Source organism: Taeniopygia guttata, chromosome 8 (assembly GCF_048771995.1).
Source record: "Taeniopygia guttata chromosome 8, bTaeGut7.mat, whole genome shotgun sequence".
Taxonomy (NCBI): Eukaryota; Metazoa; Chordata; class Aves; order Passeriformes; family Estrildidae; genus Taeniopygia; species Taeniopygia guttata.
Genome location: NC_133033.1, coordinates 29,507,555 through 29,526,241, shown reverse-complemented (window position 1 = coordinate 29,526,241; position 18,687 = coordinate 29,507,555). Strand labels below are relative to the sequence as shown.

Here is an 18,687-nt window from a genome sequence, read left to right as displayed (position 1 = left end):
CCACTACATTCAACTGGAAAGATTTGTTTAAGCCCCATTAACTTAATTGGGACTTAACATCTCTCGTTCATTGGCTGCTCCCAGAGATTTCTGCAGCGGGCACGTGTGCCACCAGCACTGAGTCGTGGGGACTGTGTGAGCTTGGTGTGATTGTGTCCAAATTGCATCCCCTGTGCTTCTCCTGTGTCAGGTAGCTGGATGTGGAGGCTGCTTGTCTGGTGAGATCTATTTCACAGGGGCTCTCTGATCCGAGATCCTGCGTGCTGCTGCTCCGTCCTAGCAGGCACACGGCTGCTCCAAAGGCCTTTGCAAACAGTGGCACAAACATAGCTGCACTTAGGACTTGCAAACCCTGATTTTGGCCAGTTTGTGTGTCAGGCATCGCCGTGCCTAGAAACGACTTGCAAACAGGACCAAAGATCAGGTCTAATTTTAGTAAGCCCTTAGGCTCTGCATCCCCTGACTGGGCTTGCTTTGACGAAACACAATCATTGGATGAAAGAAAGCGAAAACCCAGCTGGCACCTGCTGGGAGGGCGGGGAGAGAGAATCTGGCAGGCAGGAGGTTCCTACAGAGATTGCCAACACTACTACATGTCTGATTTGCTTTTTTGGGCAGCACGGTGAATCCAAAGGTGATAAACATTTGGCTTGGCTGGCCAGAAAAGATGTGCCCACATCAGACACTGCTCTCACTCTCCTCTCTCTCTCTCTGCACCTCTCAAGGCAGCTCCTTCTGCTGTGCTTCTCATCTCCAGCCCTTGAGTTTCAGTGAGGATTGAGGCTCTGCTGGAGTGAAGCACATCAGTGGGAATAGCTGCTCCCTTGCACAGAGCCGTCTGGCTGGCTGGGCTGCTGGCTGCCAGACATCTGGACAGCCAATTTCACATTTCAGTTTGCAGCACAGCACAAGGATTGTTGTTAAAGGATATCTTTGAACCTCGGGCAACTTAGTTCTCTGTAGGATTTTTAGGACAACAGCTTTATTTACAACTCAGTACCATGGAAAGACAAATGTTTAACCAAACTGGCAATGACTTTGTTCTCCAAATACTTTCAGTGAGGAAGAGTGACTCTGAAGTGAGGAAAACCTTGCTGTTGTCTGGGCAACAAAAGAGGTTAGTAAAGATTCTTGCCTACCCTTTCCCTAGCTCTGAAATCGTGAAGAAAGCACCACAGCCCAGCTGTGCTCTTGAACCAAAGAGCATTTTGTGTTCTTTTTTCACCAGTTTCTTTCTCTAAATACCCCGTGGTTTCACTGTGCCATGGAAGATGCAGGTGAGCTGGCTCAATACATTCATCACCTGCAGCCCGAGGCTCCTCTGCCATGGGGCTGTGAGAACCCAAACCCATCCCGTGCCCCAGGACTCTCTCCAGAGAAGCCCACAGCACCCTGTGGGAGCGGTGGGCTGTGGAGAACCTGCAGCCTGGGCCCAGCAGCTGGGTTTTAGGGAGGTGGTCTGCCCTGCAGGGCCCCATGGGGTGGAAGGGGCTGCTGAGGGCATTTCTGTGTCTGCTCTCTGTCACGGGGAGCGGGGCTCGCCTGCACCGGAAACCGCGCCAGGAAAACACGCAGGCCTTGGTGGAAGCTACAGCAATTAGGTTAATTAAGGGTTGGGCAGGCCCATATGTTTTCTGATCTGTTGTTTTTTAGGTCCCTTAATACACCTGTTCCCATAGCATCCAAACACCCTGAAGGCTTAGGTTTTCCCACTGGAGACATGGGAACAGAAGGACGGCTGTCCCAGATCACAGCAAAGGCCTGTTTGGTCTCCCACCAAGCAGCAGAAAGAGAAGGCAGGACAATAGGACATACAATAGGACATGTCATTCCCCTGGTAAAGGTCCTCTGCTCTTCCTGGGAAGGTCCCAGAGCTCTCCTCTAAGGACTTCTGCATCATTCTGTCACCATCCCTGGAGGGATTTACAAAATGTGTAGATGTGGCACTTTGGGATGTGGTTTAGTCACCCAAACCCCTGGTATGGCTTGGAACATCCTTTCAGACATGGGCTGCCACTGCAATGGGAGCCACCCAGGCTCCTGTCAGAGAGCTCCTGCTTATTGCACAGGGGGCACAGCACCAGCTTCCACCTGCAGAATAACCCAGCCTGAGACAGGGGTTTGTAGCAGACAGCCTCTCAGGGCTCTTCAAATCCTATTTTCTAGGATCCTCTGACAACTTCTTTCCTCAGGTGTAAGCTCAAGGAGGAATCTGCTCTTCAGAGTTAATTTTGCTCATTGAAAAATCTGGGGGAGCCCATGTTCCTAAAACTCCTCCAGATGATTCCTCCTTGCACAGTGCATTTCCCTAAGGCAGAATCACTTTCTAGAACTTCATGGAAGTAGAATACCTGCTGTTTGCAAACATCTCCATTTCCACTGCTCATGCAGGAACAGGTCCCACAGCTCATGGAGTCTCCATCGGCCATTTCTGCCACAAAAAGGCTGACCTGTAAGACTTTCTCCCACTTAGGAGGCAGGGAAGGATGTTGTGAGAGTTCATTCACCATTAATGGGCTGAGAACCAAAATGTGCCCTGTATGCAGGCAAACAAACAGGAAACAAAAGTGACAAAACAAAAGCTTTGACTGATCATTGTGAGTGTGTGTGTGTGTGTGTGTTAACAGCTTTGTCTGGCAGCATTTGAAGCACTTTTGTCAGTGACTAAAGGAATCACTTCTGAATTTAATGCAGCCAAACTGGACAAATAACAGTCTGGAGAAAATGAGGATCTCTGATTTCTTTCCAGCAGAGCCCAGCATTTGTAAGCAGTTTCAGTTGCTTTACAAGATACTTTGTACGCCTGGTAAGTTTTAAAAATGCAGATTTTAAACTCGGTTGTAGGATTAGAAGACAGAATAGAAGAACTCTGCTGCATCTGGTTGTTTCCAGGGGTTGCACTGATAAAAAGTGATCTGCTGTGAAGTAGCAGAGGTCTTCCCCATGCTCTGACAGTGAGCCAGCAGTTCCTGCCTTACCTGCAGAGCTTTCCTCTGCTGCCTTCAGCAAAAATGCCAAGAGGACTGCAGAGGGCCCTTTCTCTCTTTAGGACTTTCCAGGACAACCTCCACTGCCCTTCTGCTCAAACTGTACCATTTCCCCACGGGATATCTTGGTTGTTCGTGCAATGACAGCATTCCACCATGTCTGATTTTCATGTTATCTGCACTGTTTGCACTGACACGAGATGAGGTAAAGCAGGGACACTGCTTTTTCCTGCTGCATTTTCACCTTGGTTTGGGCCAGCCTGAGCTTGATTTCCCAAGATCCTGAAGTGAATACATCCTGACTGATTGCAGCCCCTCCTTTCCCAGAAATCATCCTATGGAATAAGCTCTGAACAAAGTTTTTCCTACCTCCCCTTTAACCCTTTTCCTTCCACCCAAGTGCTCCATGGCCCAAGGCCTGCTCCAGAAGACATGAATTCAGTGTGATTCCCTCATACTGCCCACTCAGAGGCTATCAAAAGCCAAAAATGACAGCGCTGGAGTGCCAGAAGCAAGCAAGTCACCTGCAATTTCACACCTGCCATCGCTGCTTTCATGGCAGCTGGCGAGGCGAGAAGATGATGAAGGTCCCACTTGGCCCAGGCTGAAAGTCAAAGCAACTGTTGGGCTTTTCAGGGAATGTCCTTCCCTGAAGTAGGAAGGCAGGTAGAAAACCTGCTGGCAGCTGCCCAGGGGCATCTGCTGCCTTGTTTAGGAGGCATTTGTGCTTTTTGCACGCTGTCCTGTTCTTGGCAGCAGCTTCCCTCTGCTGGAAAAAGCACTGGCCATCATCAGCTGTAGAAACATTTTCTGGGCTGCAGATTTCTTTCTGTGGAGCCACAGCTGAACTATATTGGCCAAGCCTGTGTCCCTTCTAAGTGAGGTTTAATAATGCCAGGTGAGTAGCAAAAACCATCCAGCAGGTTTTGACTCCACTGGTCAATTCTAACCTGCAATTTTGATTGTTTCTTCCTACAGGCGTGCAGGAGAGTGGCCATAAACCAGGCTAGGGAGCTCCACTGGACAACTGGGCAAATGCTGTGACAGGCTGGGCTCTGGTAGCTGCTTTCCTGCCTTCCACCAAGTTTCTCTTGCCCAGTACCAACAGGAACTTGTCCTGCCTGTGGCTGGGCAAGCCCAGGCTGTATTTCTCATTTGGTGTGAGTTGTGGCTCCCAGGGAGAAGCAAACTTGTGGGCTTCTCTGTCCCTGACCAAGAGCTCGTCACAACCATTTGCTCCTCTAGGTCTGTGTGGGCTGCAGACCCCTCACCAAACACCCACCACCAGCCACACAAGAGCAGGGAGAGGAGCCAGCCCCCTGCAAGAACCCGAGGAATCCAAACAGCAGCAAGGCTCAGGACAGAAACCAGACTCACAGAGGCCCAAGAACGTTGCATTGCACAGACACAGTACTTGCAGCCTGGCCTCCTGGCCCGAATATCCTCTGACAGCTCCCAGAGCAGGTTGTGGCGACTGGATCACGACACCAAGTCCTGCAGGTGCTGCTGCTCCAGAGTCCTTGTGCCAGCCCTCAGCACAGCACACAAATCCCTGCAGGGATGTGCAGCCTCCAGAGCTCGGTGCAGTGGCTTATCTTCACAAGAGAAACACTGGCCAAATGCTGGGTCCAGCCCACTCCTTAAAAACTGGAGTTTTGGAAGGCAGCTTCAGCCAGGCCCAGGTAAATGACTGCTTGTTTGGTGGCTGGCAGCTTATAAAAACAGAAGGCACAAACCCAATCTGTGTCTTACACTGTCTGTGTCACCAAGGCCCACAGAAACACTCACTCCAAATCAAACACTGCCTGTCTGAGACTTTGGGTGGAATTTTGTTTCAAACTCCCCTAGTCTGTCAGCCTGCAGAAGTGAAAAAGCTGAAGCCACCCCGGGTAGCTGGGTTCATCAGGAATGTGCTAAGTTACGCCACAAACTCCATCCCCTTGCCAAGCAGCAAACACACAAAGCCGTGAAAGGACATGCGTGCCTCCCAGTTAATGTCACCTTCACAGCTTCCATAGGTCACAGCACAAGCAGACACCAAAACAAGATGCCAGGCAGAACACGGAGCCCACTCTGAACAATGCCACGGGCCCAGGGAGAGATGAGGAATTTAAGGGAAGCAGAACAACAGGAAATAAGGAAAGTCCCTCCAGCAAAGGTCCTGTGGCCCATCAGTGGCTTCTCAGCACTGCACAGGGAGCGGTGACACAATGGATGACTAAAGGCCTGCCTGGCAGACAGCATTCCCATGGCCATTGTTGCCAGCACTGGAATGACACAGATACAAACAAGAGCTGTGTTCCCAGGCACTGGCAGAGACACATCCACTACAAATAAAATGACTTCCTGAAACTCCCCAAGGCCTGGATGAACCATGCCATCGTAACTGGGAAATCATATCCTGAGGCAGGAAAAACTGTGCCAGGAGGGGATAAAGAATCAAGGAACCTAGATGAGCACAGGCTGGGTTTTTGCCTGTGTGCTGGACCAACATTAATTATGAAGATAAATGTAACTTGAGAGTCACTGCAAGGAAGGAGATCCCCTTCAGAGAGTCTTTGTCTGGCATAGGGGATATATGGGAGAAGTAGAGGATGAATCCCACCCAAATGTGATCTCACTAGAAGAGCATTGCCTCTAGAAGTCACAAGGCTTGGAGAAAGAAGAGGAATAATTTTATAGTCCCTTTTCTGGCAATAAAGCCCCTGTAAGATCCCAGGGAAAACTTCTAGAAGCACCAGCTCTGGTCAGGAAAGGAGAAGCTGAGCTGTCCTGGGCAGCAGGGTGGGATCCATGCTGGATAAGCAGCTCTCTCCAGAGGATGGCCATGCACGTAGAAGACAACAACAAGGGCAGGCCAGGGGATCCGTGTGGTGCTTTAGCTCTCAAAACAGCTCCTGCAGGGATTCAGAGCAGGGCGTTCCGGGCTAATCTCTGCATCCTTCGGGGAACCTGAGGATTACTGCTCTACATCTGCTCACAGGGCTGGGCCCCACCTTGTGAGGCAGTGGAAGTGCTGAGAGCCACTCTCAGCTCTTTAATCGCTTTGGGGCAAACAGCAATGGGCTCTGTCCCCTGTGCTGCAGCACCTCTTAAGTGACTGCCTCCCTCACAGGCCTGATGGCTTCTCTTGAGCTTTGGCTGGGGCAGGAATGCACCTCAGAGTTTGTCTGGCAGCAGCTTCAGAGCTACAGTGCAGCTTCCCTCGTGTAGTGGTTTTGGTTTGTTAATTTGGGGTTTTGTTCATTTTGAGATTTCGTGGTTAACATACTAAAGAGCGTGGTGGGTTTGGTGTTGGTTAATTATTAACGTACTTATTTTTTGTTGTGAGATAGGATTAGGAGAAAGGTAAAGTAGGTTTAAAACTTTAAAAGGGTATAAAGAGAAATTTATGAATATTAATTAAAAGAAATAGTAATACGAATGGACTAAAACCCAACAAGGCTCAGTGAGCTCCCTAGAGAAGGGCCCAGCCCCACAACAGGACTTATCTGGCCCAGCCCAGCTGAAACAAACCCTATTACTTGTTCCGAAGTCAGGAAAAAAAAAAAATAATAAATTCTCGAGTTTCTTTTGTCTTTTACATGTGTTTTTCCCAGAAACATGTCTAGTTGTCTAGTAGCTAGAAGTTTTATACCACTTCTTTAATGTCTCCCATACAAAATCACAACACCTGGTTATCTCAGGAGGTGCAAAGGGTCCCCAGCAGCAGCCACGGCAGAGCATTTGGCTGCACCCAGGCCAGGGTGGGATGGAGGTCCCTAGGTGTCAGAATCTGTGGGTATTGGTGATTCTGAGATTGTAGAAAGTCTCTGTCTGTCAGCCCCGTTGCCAAAGAAGAAGCCATAATTGGTCTGTGCTGGTTTCAAGGTTGTTTATTCTGTTTATCTCTAACATGTTCTGCTGCCCTGCCGCAGCTCTGTCCTGCAGGGCAGCGTGTGGGGCTCTGCCCTCAGTGGGATGGTACAAACATTAAATACCAGAAACTACCTGTGCTGGATTTACAATAACGTGCCAATATCTGTCACCTACGTTGGACAGTGTGTCCCCAGCCTGAACCAACAGAAAAATGCCAACACCACAGTGAAACATGGAGGGCATGAAGAAGGAGAAAAAGGACAAGACACACCCAATTCCTCCATCTTGTCCCCTCTGAACCCCTAATCTAGAATCCTAAAATTTTACTTTTGCACCCGTGTCACACTTAATTATTACTCTTATCAAACACTCAGAGCTTGTAATTCATCCTGTAAGATTGAAAACTCTTTTCCGTGGACAGAGATCACAGCCAGTGTCTCTGGGGGCTCTGTCCAGGGGGGTTCCTGACCCCTGCCAGGGTCCCAGACCTGCCAGGGCAGCCAGAGGGAAGCCCTGGATTCCACACCTAGGCAGCAGTCAGAGCTGTGCTTTCAGCTCCAGACCTCTGCTAACTCTTTCAACTTCCCAGCAGAACGGGCTTCAAAATCCTGGATGGGCTCAGGGGTTTGTGCTGTTGCTTGTGCACTCTTTGCTTCTCTTCCTGCTCTTCTCTCCCTCCTGCCCATGCTTGCCGGAGCTCGCTGCTGGCCCAGGCACCTGGGACACACCACTGCTCCTTCCTCCTCCCTTTCACACCCGGGGATGCTGCTTTGGGATCGGCTCTGGCTATGCCAGTCCCGGGCAGTCAGCCCCATCTGCTGGCTGCTATGGAAATATGGGGAGCTCCAAGGGAAATTTATGTTGGATCTTAGGAAAAAGGGTTTTATTGGAAGAGTGATAAAGTACAGGAATCGTCTGCCCTGGGATGTGGTAGAGTCACCATCCCTGGATGTGATTTGTTGTGGCACTCAGTGCCATGGTTTAATTGAGGTGGTGTTAGGAAATGGGTGAGACTTGATGATCTTAAAGACCTCTTCCAACCCAGTGATTCTGTGATTCTCCAGTAATGGACAGCCTTGCTTTTAGCCAGTATTCTCCTCACAGTCTTCTGTTGAAGCCACAAGTCACAGGGCTGACCCAAATAATTTAAATTATTCACATTTACAAGTAGGGAGTGTTAAATTGAAAACATTTTATTAAAAAAATGTTACAAATAGGACAATGCATATCAGGTTAAATGAGAGATTTTTAATTTATAATCATAACTTAAACATAAATTAATAGTCTCATTTTAAGACTTTTAACAGCTAAAAAAATCATATTTTCAATACATAAACATACAAATCTTAGTCTTCCATTTCATTCGTAAACAATATGCAGGCACGCAATCCTTACAAACACTTCCAATTTATTTTCAAATAACTTCTGATCAATTGTTCAACAGCCAGAGACCTACTCAAGAACAAGTATTTTACAATACATATACAGTTAAGAGTACAGAAATATCCACAGTAAAAGCTGCTCAAATAAATACATATGTATATACACATATTACAGTACAGAATCCCACGGGGATGAGATAATTTCAGATCTACCTGCTGTGTTCAGAAACCAGAGTACCCTGTGTAAGCAGTATGGTTCCTAAGTGCTGTTGTAGTTTAAAAAAATGGTATCTAAATTTTCTGGGATATGCAGCAGAAATCCAAATAATTGCCCATATCACTGCAGGCATATCTGTTGACTAGGACATCTTCAATTAAACTGACTTCCACAAACCAGAACAATAGTTTCAAAGCTGTTCAGTGAATATTTTTTCCTCCTGATTCTTCTTTTTCTGCAAGCATAATCCCTGTGATGCCAGAGGAGACACCTCCAGCAGTGTAGTAAGTGATGTGAAATAATGCATGTCTTCACCTCACCTTGGTACCTTCGATTGGAGCAGAGGAGGAACCAGCCTCCTCTTCAGGCAGCAGTGCACTGTTTACTCACCACCTGGACAGGAGATGGCAAGCTCCCAGCATGGCTGAATGTAGGCAGGATTTGGCCACAAGGCCAGAGTTTTGTGTTTGTCTTCAATGGAAATACCAGACAGCTTGAGTTCAAGATTTCTGAATCATACACAAGGTCAATCATCTTGTCAGCAAAAGGTAAAAACATCTGGACAGCTGCTGATTTGCAGGCAGTTTCATTCTCCAGAAATCTGAGATGTAAGTGAAAGTGGCTGCAGTTCCTGTGGAGAGAACAAAATTCCTCCATAAATCAGAAAACTGGCAGAGATTTTTATTTGCTCTCATCTCAGAGGAATTTTGTATGCAGCAGGTAGCAGAACTGCACAAAAGGGTTCCTAATACCATTTGCAGCTGGACAGAATGCTAAGTACAATCATCCTTCAGGAGCTGAACAACCATTTCTACAGCAATAAATCCATCAGTCTTGTTAGGAATTTCCATGCAATGCCAAGATGCATATTAGGTGCCCCAAAGCACATATTGCTGTGTCAGCAACTGTACAGCAATTAGCAGCTCTGATTGATTGCTTGTGTGATTAAAAGGAAGAGAATTTGTGAAGCCATCACCTGTGCTTACCTGAAACACCTGAGTTAGACATTCTCGCCAGCACTTTGGAAACTACCTTCACTGGCTGTTTCCTGCCAGTTCCTATAAAACAAAAAGTGAAAAGTACTTTAGTGACAACATGTTTTTATCAAATGGATTTTAGCAAAGTGATGGCAGTGGTTTTTTCATGTTGCTTTTTGAGACACAACTTACCTGAAAGGAATAAACTTCTTTGCTGCAAGAAGAATAAGAAAAGGTATTAGTATTTCAAGAAAAAAGCCCTAATTCTTGTTGTCTAAATTTTTGGGTTTTACTATTTTTTTCCTTTTTCAGATGTTCATCCAAAAGCCACATATGGCATACACATATGGAGGGTTCTTGAAAATAATTTTGGAATTTATCTAAGTGTGGGGATTATCACTTTTTCAAAAAGCAAGGTATATCACTTTGGAGGTTTTGGGGGTTTTGGGGGTTTTGTTTGTTTGTTTGTTTTGTTTGTTTGTTTTGTCGTGGTTTTGGTTTTGGGGGGTTTTTTTGTTTGTTTGTTTGTTTTCCCTCCACTGAAAATTTTTCAGGAAGATAAATAAAGCAGTGCAGCCAGAGCAAGTGCTCACCTTTTCTCCGGAAGCGCCTTGCAAGCCAAAGGAGGAATGATGCTGAGGACAGCAGAGAGGCAGAAGTGGCTGCTATGCCCACAGAGATGTAGCTGGCTTGGTCAGAGGCTGAAAGGATGAAAAGATTTCAGTGAGATCAAGGGGCACAGGTGGTCTTTGAAGCCCTCTCTTCTTCCCTTTCCTCTTCAAGATGAACCAGACGTGCAGCTTGTAACACTTAAGTTTTCTCTTGATGAAACAGGACAGGTACACAAGGTAAAAAGCTGAATACTAAAAATTACCCCATCCATTGCCAAAGTAATGGCAAGGCAAGAAGCTCCCTACACCAGGGTCTGTCTCTAACCTCCAGCCTTGCATAGCAATTTGTGCTCCTCTTATTTTTCATGTTGTAGTGCATATTTTAACTCCCTGTGTGCTATCTTCCTCTTTGAGCAATTCTGCTGAGATCAATTAAATTATTCAAGGATCCAAATTCTGTTCAAGCAAACGAAAGTGGAATTGAGCTTTTAGAACCTCAAGCAAAAGCATTCCAGGCAGGCCAGGAGTGCTCCAGCTGAGGACAGAGTGCCTTGAATGAGAAGGCAAGGCTGAGCTTTCTGTCCTTTGAAATGACAGCATCTGAGAGAAAAGCTCTTTGAGGCCTTTTGGCTGAGGAGTTCATCCAAGAAACTATCACACCAAATCAAAAAAACTATAAAATTTTCCACTGAGAAATAGTCTTATGAGTGCAGATTTCCCTGCAAGGTTCTGTTTCTTGAGAAAAGTTTTTTGTCTCTATTCACAAGCTCATTGTGAGAAATATTTTGTTTAAAAACCAAACAGAAAGAACTGAAATCTGGTTGCAGGGTTGTCATATATATATATAAGAAATCAGCATTTTCCACAAAGATATTTTAGGATTTTGCTCCTCTATTTTCAAGCATAATGAGTGATTTTGTTGGGCTTTTGAATATATGGACTTTACTACATGTAAATAGTAATAGCAGCTCACTGGCTGCTATTACAACCACTACTTCCATGCCTCATCTGACTAAAAATACAAGGCCACCTCTCTGTGGCTGCTCACAGGCAAAATACCTTCACATGTGGGCAGGCTGGCACTCCAGTTTCCTGAATGGCTGCACTGGAGAACACGAGAGCCATTGAGACTCCATCCTTCAAGGCAGCTGAAGTGGCAGGAGGTGTTGTAGGTGAACATCCCAGCCCTGTGGGAGCAATCCATGGAGCCTTTCTCAGGAGAGCTCAGTGGTTCACACTGTATGACTGAAACACAAAAGGATATGGTTATTCCTGCTGTAGAGCAGTGAAGTATCCAAGGGAAAAAAAAAAAAAAAAAAAAAAGGCAAGAAGTTCCAAGCAAACAAATGGTGAAATTTCTATTTATTTTCCCACGTTTTGCTTCCATAGAAATTTTTTGCAAAAGAACACAACTGGAACAACTAAGGACTTTCATGTCTTTGGCCCAATTTTTTGCACTAGTAGATGTACAATTTATTTTCAAATTCATTTGACTTTGGGATGGGAGCAGCTCAGAGCCATGAGCAGGCATTCTGAGGCACAGTAGAAAACGTGGGAGCACAGCATTTAGTTTGGAGCCAGGATCCTGTAGGAATATGGATTTCTGTGTATTCCCCAGTGACCAGAAAACTGTAATTTCCAACAGTCTTACCTTTGCATTTGGGCACTGGCTCGGACCACTGTCCCTGTGCCGTGCACTCAGTGCTGGGTGAGCCCTCCAGGACATATCCCTCCTGGCACTGGAAATCACAGCGTGAGCCAGAGGTGAGCTCTGCAGGAGCGTGGTCACAGCTCACAGAGCCTTCTGCTGGCCGCGGGACAGCCTCACACCTCACAGCTGCAGCACAAGGAGCACCACAGAGATCAGCACAGGGGCCTCAGGACAGCACCAGGCACTGCTGGCAGCCCTGGGGGCTCAGGGGAGCAGGGATAAGGGAATTACCTGCACACGTTGGCTGCTGCCTGTCCCAGGCCCCTGAGGAGCCACACTGCAGTGTGGCTGGTCCTGTCAGGGTAAATCCTTCCTCACAGGTGAACTCACAGGTGGTTCCCCAGGTGAGCTGCACAGAGGGATGGGAGCAGTTCACAGCCCCGTGGATGGGCATTTCCAAGGCAGGACAGGTCACAGCTGAAAGGTACAAGAGATAGCACAGAGCTTAGCTTAGACTAAGTCAGGATAAACACTTTCCTAGGAGCTGGCAAGGAGACATGCCCTGCCAGGAGCTGTCCCCTACAGTGCCATCATACCTCCCTTCAGACCTAGCAGTGCAGAAACAGTGATTTCAGCAGGTTGCACAGTGCAGCCAGAACCCTCAAATATGCACCCACAGCATACAAGTCATCCTGGGAATGGCTCCACATTACTCTCCACCCTGGACTGCATAAACTGACACTTGCTCCCATTTGGGGTTTAGGGAATAAAGAATCCCTGCCAGAGCACTCCAGTGTTAAAGTGTGCTACTGTGTGTGATAGGGGCACTGCCCCAGAATGTTATCATCCTGCACTGCTGTTTCCTCACTACTACACAAGGCTAAATGACCCCCACCTTAAGATCTGCTTATGAAAAGCACTACCAATGTGGTGGGGATGAATGCTACACTTTGAATGCATTTGATTGAGAAAGTCTCTTCAGATTCTTCCAACTTTAATCGATGGTTTCCAGCCCTGCAAGTCTTACCTTTGCATTTGGGCACTGGCTCGGACCACTGTCCCTGTGCCGTGCACTCAGTGCTGGGTGAGCCCTCCAGGACATATCCCTCCTGGCACTGGAAATCACAGCGTGAGCCAGAGGTGAGCTCTGCAGGAGCGTGGTCACAGCTCACAGAGCCTTCTGCTGGCCGCGGGACAGCCTCACACCTCACAGCTGCAGCACAAGGAGCACCACAGCGATCAGCACAGGGGCCTCAGGACAGCACCAGGCACTGCTGGCAGCCCTGGGGGCTCAGGGGAGCAGGGATAAGGGAATTACCTGCACACGTTGGCTGCTGCCTGTCCCAGGCCCCTGAGGAGCCACACTGCAGTGTGGCTGGTCCTGTCAGGGTAAATCCTTCCTCACAGGTGAACTCACAGGTGGTTCCCCAGGTGAGCTGCACAGAGGGATGGGAGCAGTTCACAGCCCCGTGGATGGGCATTTCCAAGGCAGGACAGGTCACAGCTGAAAGGCACAAGGGACAGCACAGAGCTTAGCTTGTACTAGGTCAGGATAAACACTCTTCTAGGAGCTGGCAAGGAGACATGCCCTGCCTGGAGCTGTCCCCTACAGTGCCATCATACCTCCCTTCAGACCTAGCAGTGCAGAAACAGTGGTTTCAGCAGGTTGCACAGTGCAGCCAGAACCCTCAAATATGCACCCACAGCATACAAGTCATCCTGGGAATGGCTCCACATTACTCTCCACCCTGGACTGCGTAAACTGACACTTGCTCCCATTTGGGGTTTAGGGATTAAAGAATCCCTGCCAGAGTACTCCAGTGTTAAAGTGTGCTACTGTGTGTGATAGGGGCACTGCCCCAGAATGTTATCATCCTGCACTGCTGTTTCCTCACTACTACACGAGGCTAAATGACCCCCACCTTAAGATCTGCTTATGAAAAGCACTACCAATGTGGTGCATTTGATTGAGAAAGTCTCTTCAGATTCTTCCAACTTTAATCACTGGTTTCCAGCCATGCAAGTCTTAACTTTGCATTTGGGCACTGGCTCGGACCACTGTCCCTGTGCCGTGCACTCAGTGCTGGGTGAGCCCTCCAGGACATATCCCTCCTGGCACTGGAAATCACAGCGTGAGCCAGAGGTGAGCTCTGCAGGAGCGTGGTCACAGCTCACAGAGCCTTCTGCTGGCCGCGGGACAGCCTCACACCTCACAGCTGCAGCACAAGGAGCACCACAGCGATCAGCACAGGGGCCTCAGGACAGCACCAGGCACTGCTGGCAGCCCTGGGGGCTCAGGGGAGCAGGGATAAGGGAATTACCTGCACACGTTGGCTGCTGCCTGTCCCAGGCCCCTGAGGAGCCACACTGCAGTGTGGCTGGTCCTGTCAGGGTAAATCCTTCCTCACAGGTGAACTCACAGGTGGTTCCCCAGGTGAGCTGCACAGAGGGATGGGAGCAGTTCACGGCCCCGTGGATGGGCATTTCCAAGGCAGGACAGGTCACAGCTGAAAGGCACAAGGGACAGCACAGAGCTTAGCTTGCAACAAACCATTAAAAGTATTTTTATTTTTCTGAAACTTAGGAACACATCCACTAAACAGGAGCAGCTTTAGAAAGGGTTCTACAATGCCACCATCTCAGAAACTAGACAGAAGGGAAAATATTTTTAAATGGGAAACTGGCTCTTCAGGCAAGACTGTTAATTCATCTGCAGCTCATGACAGCAACTATTTACAATCCAAAATTTCCCTATTTTTACTGTTGCCGGGTGACCTTTGATGCTTTTATTTGCTTAGAAAAGTATCTCTTCTAAGCCAAACACCTCAGAAAATGATTCCTACAGTCAGGAGTAACTTGCCTGTTGAGAGCTGTCTCACACCTAGGTCATATCAATTCCCTGTTTCCACCTAAGTGTTGGAAAAGTCTTTCCCTGCAAGAACAATGCCAGAACATTCATCCTACTCATCTCACCTCCTCAGGAACAGAGACCTGTGTGCTTAAATAAAACAGCACCTACACCACATAATGTGTTTCAAAGGAACTGGCCAAACTTCCATTTGTTCCTGCTGCCAGAGCAGCACTGAGGTGTACAGGGCCATGTGCAATGCAGAAAGCTCACCTTTGCATGCTGCAAGGGGGGCAGACCAGATCCCAGAAGAGGTACAGTGGACAGATTCCAGTGCAGTCAGCTCATAGCCCTCCTCACACTGAACTGTGCAGGACGAGTTGTAGCTGAAGTCCCCCAATGGATGGTGGCACTCAAGGCTGCCATGATCAGGTTTCTTTAGTGGATCACAACTCTTAACTTCAAAGAAGCACAAGAAGGTACACAGTCAGTCTCTTTGGCTGAGCGGGTAAACCAAGAAGCCAAACTGAACACTAGGTAGCATGACTTGGTCAAAAAGCAGGATGAAATAATCTTACCAAACTCGCATTCAGGCCCATAGAAGCCAGGGTTGCAATGGCAGGTGTGGTTGTTGATAGTCTCTATGCATTCTCCATGGCCACTGCAGAGAGATGGGTTGCAAGAAGCTGGGAAAAAAAAAAAAAAGAAGAAAGCAAATTATGAAAGAAGCAACAACAGCCACTAAGAAAACCTAGATAAACCTTTGTTTATCTTTCTGACACTAAACAAGCCCTTTGTATAGCAAAAGAAAATCAGAGGGTTTGGAATTTAGGATTCTCCTGTCATTTCACAGAATTTCTGAAATGTACATGTTTTACAGACTAGCTCACAGTAAAAGGATTCTGTTGGCTGGGAACTCCAAGACCACTTTTTCTGGGGTAAATATTAGATGACGTTAAATAACTCATCCCAGCCACCACCTCAGCTCCCCTGGGTCACAGTGGAGTGACCTTTGTCATGCTGTACCTGTGTAGCACAAGGCAACCTTCTTTTTTTCACACTGCTCATCATTCCATTTGCCATCATCCTTCCCTCTTTTGATGTAGATCTCAACGCAGTCCTCGTTGTTCCCTTTGCCATTTGGCTCCCCTGAAGCCCAGTTTCTTGCTTCTTCTGTCAGTTCTTTGTTAGTTCCAGTCCAGGTCCACACACCATTAATTTTTCTGATTCCAATCCAATAGTAACCCGGATTGAAGGGTAAGAAGGCATTGAGGTGCTTGATCTCCTCCTTGTTCTGGATTGCAACCAGGTTAGTATACTTCTTTCTGCACCACTGTTCTGCTTCCCTGTAGGTCATGTTTGTGTCTGAATAATGGTATGTCCACCCATTCACCCCCTGCAGCACTGTAAGTCCTAGAATGAGAAGATATCCAAAAGTTGGTGTCTGACTTCTCCCCTCCTCTCTCTCTAGAAGAGGACATTTAAGCTCTAGAAATACTGCAAACTTGTCAGTATCTGAAAATGCATAAAAACTAGTGGTAATTATTTTGTAAACAATCACCTGGCAAGCTTCAAACCAGGCAAGTCAGCTTCAAGTACAGGACTTCAGCCTGTGAAACTATGTCTGATCACACAAAGCTTTGAGACTTATAGGAGCCAATTATGGCTTTGACAGGCAAGCAGGGAAAACGTGCAACTGCATCCAGAGGTTTTTCTGTGTGAACACAGCCTCAGGTTAATTACAGCAGATTTAAAAATTCTCTTTGATGCTGAGCTCAAAGAGAACAGTCACACTAATATTGCCATCCCACTAGTTTTCTATACAGAGAAATACACACTTACCATAGGTAAGAAGAGATAGGAACTGCAAGCAAATCATGTTTCTGAGAGTTTTCTCTATCTCTTAGGCAGATGGCTATGAGAAATCAAAGAAACACATTTGTAAAAAACAAATAGTGGACTGTCAAAATTCCATATAAAGTACTGACCATGCAGGTTGTGGTATGTACTTTTAAACAAGTAGGATTTCCAGAAATTATTAATTTAAAAACTGTTTTTAATATCAAGATTCTTTAAAATGTAAGCAACTTTTTAGGTAGATGAACACAGAGTTCTAGGTGTCTAGTTCTCCTTTAGCTGGGCAGTGAAACAGAATAGCAGAGTCCATTTCTACTCACCGTTTGTAGCTGCAGTGTCCAGGTGACAAAATTCCTCTGCGCTGCTTCCCAGAGACTGTGGCTAAGTGGATGAATTCAGCCTTGAAAATCAAGTTCAGCTCCAAGTGTCTGGACTCTGTAATGCTCTGCCTTTTATCCCCTCAACCAGCCTGCCCTCCACGAGACGGGAAATTCTGTATGGAAAAAAATTTCTTGGAAAATCCCAGGATCCGGCCCTCCCACACGTCAGGACGGATGTTTCCTCTTGCCAGATCAACCCTCCCAGAAAGACACACTGTGCTGACAGAGTGCCAAGTGCCACATTACACACTTTTACTGACAGAAACCCACAATTCCAGGATATCAAGGAGGAGGAAGACAATTAGATTGAATTAAATGCATGAATAAGCAGATTCCAATATTTCACCTGGCATAATGTTTTGCAGTACGGAGGCATCAGTTCTTCAGGTATCTTGGTAGGAAAGGCACCAACACTCAAAGCTGGTTGAACAAGTTGAACCAAAATTGGAAACTGTAGCACAGGACAAGCCCTTCCTTATGGATCTCAGCTGTGCAGAGCTCTCATGTGTGGTCAGGTTGGCCAGCCCCAGGATTGCTGGAGTTCTTCACAATACAGGTTCATCAGTCACTTGTAGCAGTCAAGAATGAAATGTGGACCTTGCTTTGAAGAGTCCCTTGGACCATATTCTTCAATGTCCTGATCTCAATAGAGTTACAGCACCTGAACAGGTGCATATAATATTTCAAGTGGACAAGACAATACACTAGGAATTAATGCACATTTATTGTGTATATCCTGATTAATTATACTGCTGCATAAAGCTTCACCATTATGGATGGGATTTAATGAGGCTGAACATGCAAAGGACTCAACAAGTGCTGGCAGCAATAGGAGGCCACAGGGTAGCACCCACTTCACATCTGTAAAGCATAGTTTGAGTTTATACAGTGCATGTTGGAGCTCTGATTTTGGAGCCTCAGCCTCTTCTTACAGTATAAAAATCATTGGCTTTTGGAATCCAAGCTAACATCAACTGGTATTGCCCAATTTTATTGCCCAAAAAAGAAAGAACTGTCAAGTAGCCAAAGATCTCTGCCCATCAAAGAAATTATTTCAGAAAAGAGCATGGAATAAAGAGTATATTCTAAAACAGCCTCAGTTACTAACAAATCAGGAGAGCTGACTAGAAATTGCAACAAAGTCTTAGAAAGCAAGTCAGTTACTGAAGAGAGTGAGGATTAAAAACACACACTGAGTATTTGTAGGCAGAGGAACACTTTCTAGCATGTGTGAACTAGCAAAGCTAGAAACACAAATCATGAAACTCTGGAAAGCTGAGTGTGGCTTTTGGCTGGCCTGGGCAAGCCTTGCTTAGAAGCACCAGACATCCTGAGGCATCAGATCAGGGCTGCTGTTTTTTTAGCCTCAAACTGGGAATGAAAACTCTTCCTGTTTGCTAGCCCTTCTCTGTTAGGAGGCTTTACCTCCTGAAGGACACAGACAGAAACTTGTATTTTAATGCACCTGATGCAGCAGGGCCTAATTTCAACATTATTCTACTACAAACTAATGTTAATCAGTCTCAATAAGGCACGGGTTTTTTGGGTTGGTTTTTGTTTTTGTTTTTGTTTTGTTGTTTTGTTGTTTTGTTGTTGTTTTCTAAAATATTGATCAGCTGTTACAACTGTATGCACAGAAAATTTACAGAAAATTTTAGGACAGTTTTTATGCTCCCAGGTGCCAAGAGGCAGAAAATGCTACCCCTTTTCCTGAAGATTCCCTTTTCAAAGTCATTTAATGAGCTTCCTACTGGTAAGCACTCGTCCTTGTCATGGCAGAAGCTCTGAAAAAAGCTCTGAGGAGACTTCGTCAGAATTCATTTGCCAATGGAATCTCCGGAGGAAGGAAGAGCTTATTTCACAGTTTACAGTAGTCTTCCTTTGTAGGAGCTGTCTGAGACCTCTTGTCTCCAGCAGAT

The 18,687-nt window shown here is 46.6% G+C and overlaps 1 protein-coding gene across 1 annotated transcript; it reads right to left on the bottom strand.

Annotated features, from left to right (window-relative positions):
- Window positions 1-8,017: 8,017 nt before the first annotated feature.
- Window positions 8,018-16,814, bottom strand: SELE (selectin E). The gene is made up of 14 exons (XM_072932945.1): window positions 16,709-16,814; window positions 16,374-16,446; window positions 15,558-15,944; window positions 15,110-15,217; window positions 14,805-14,990; window positions 13,002-13,187; window positions 12,711-12,896; window positions 11,975-12,160; window positions 11,684-11,869; window positions 11,092-11,277; window positions 10,015-10,122; window positions 9,614-9,635; window positions 9,431-9,502; window positions 8,018-9,075 (listed from the first exon to the last, which is right to left on the bottom strand). Exons 2-13 carry the CDS (start codon window positions 16,408-16,410, stop codon window positions 9,445-9,447), a joined length of 1,836 nt encoding a protein of 611 aa, XP_072789046.1. The 5' UTR covers window positions 16,411-16,446; window positions 16,709-16,814; the 3' UTR covers window positions 8,018-9,075; window positions 9,431-9,444.
- Window positions 16,815-18,687: the final 1,873 nt, after the last annotated feature.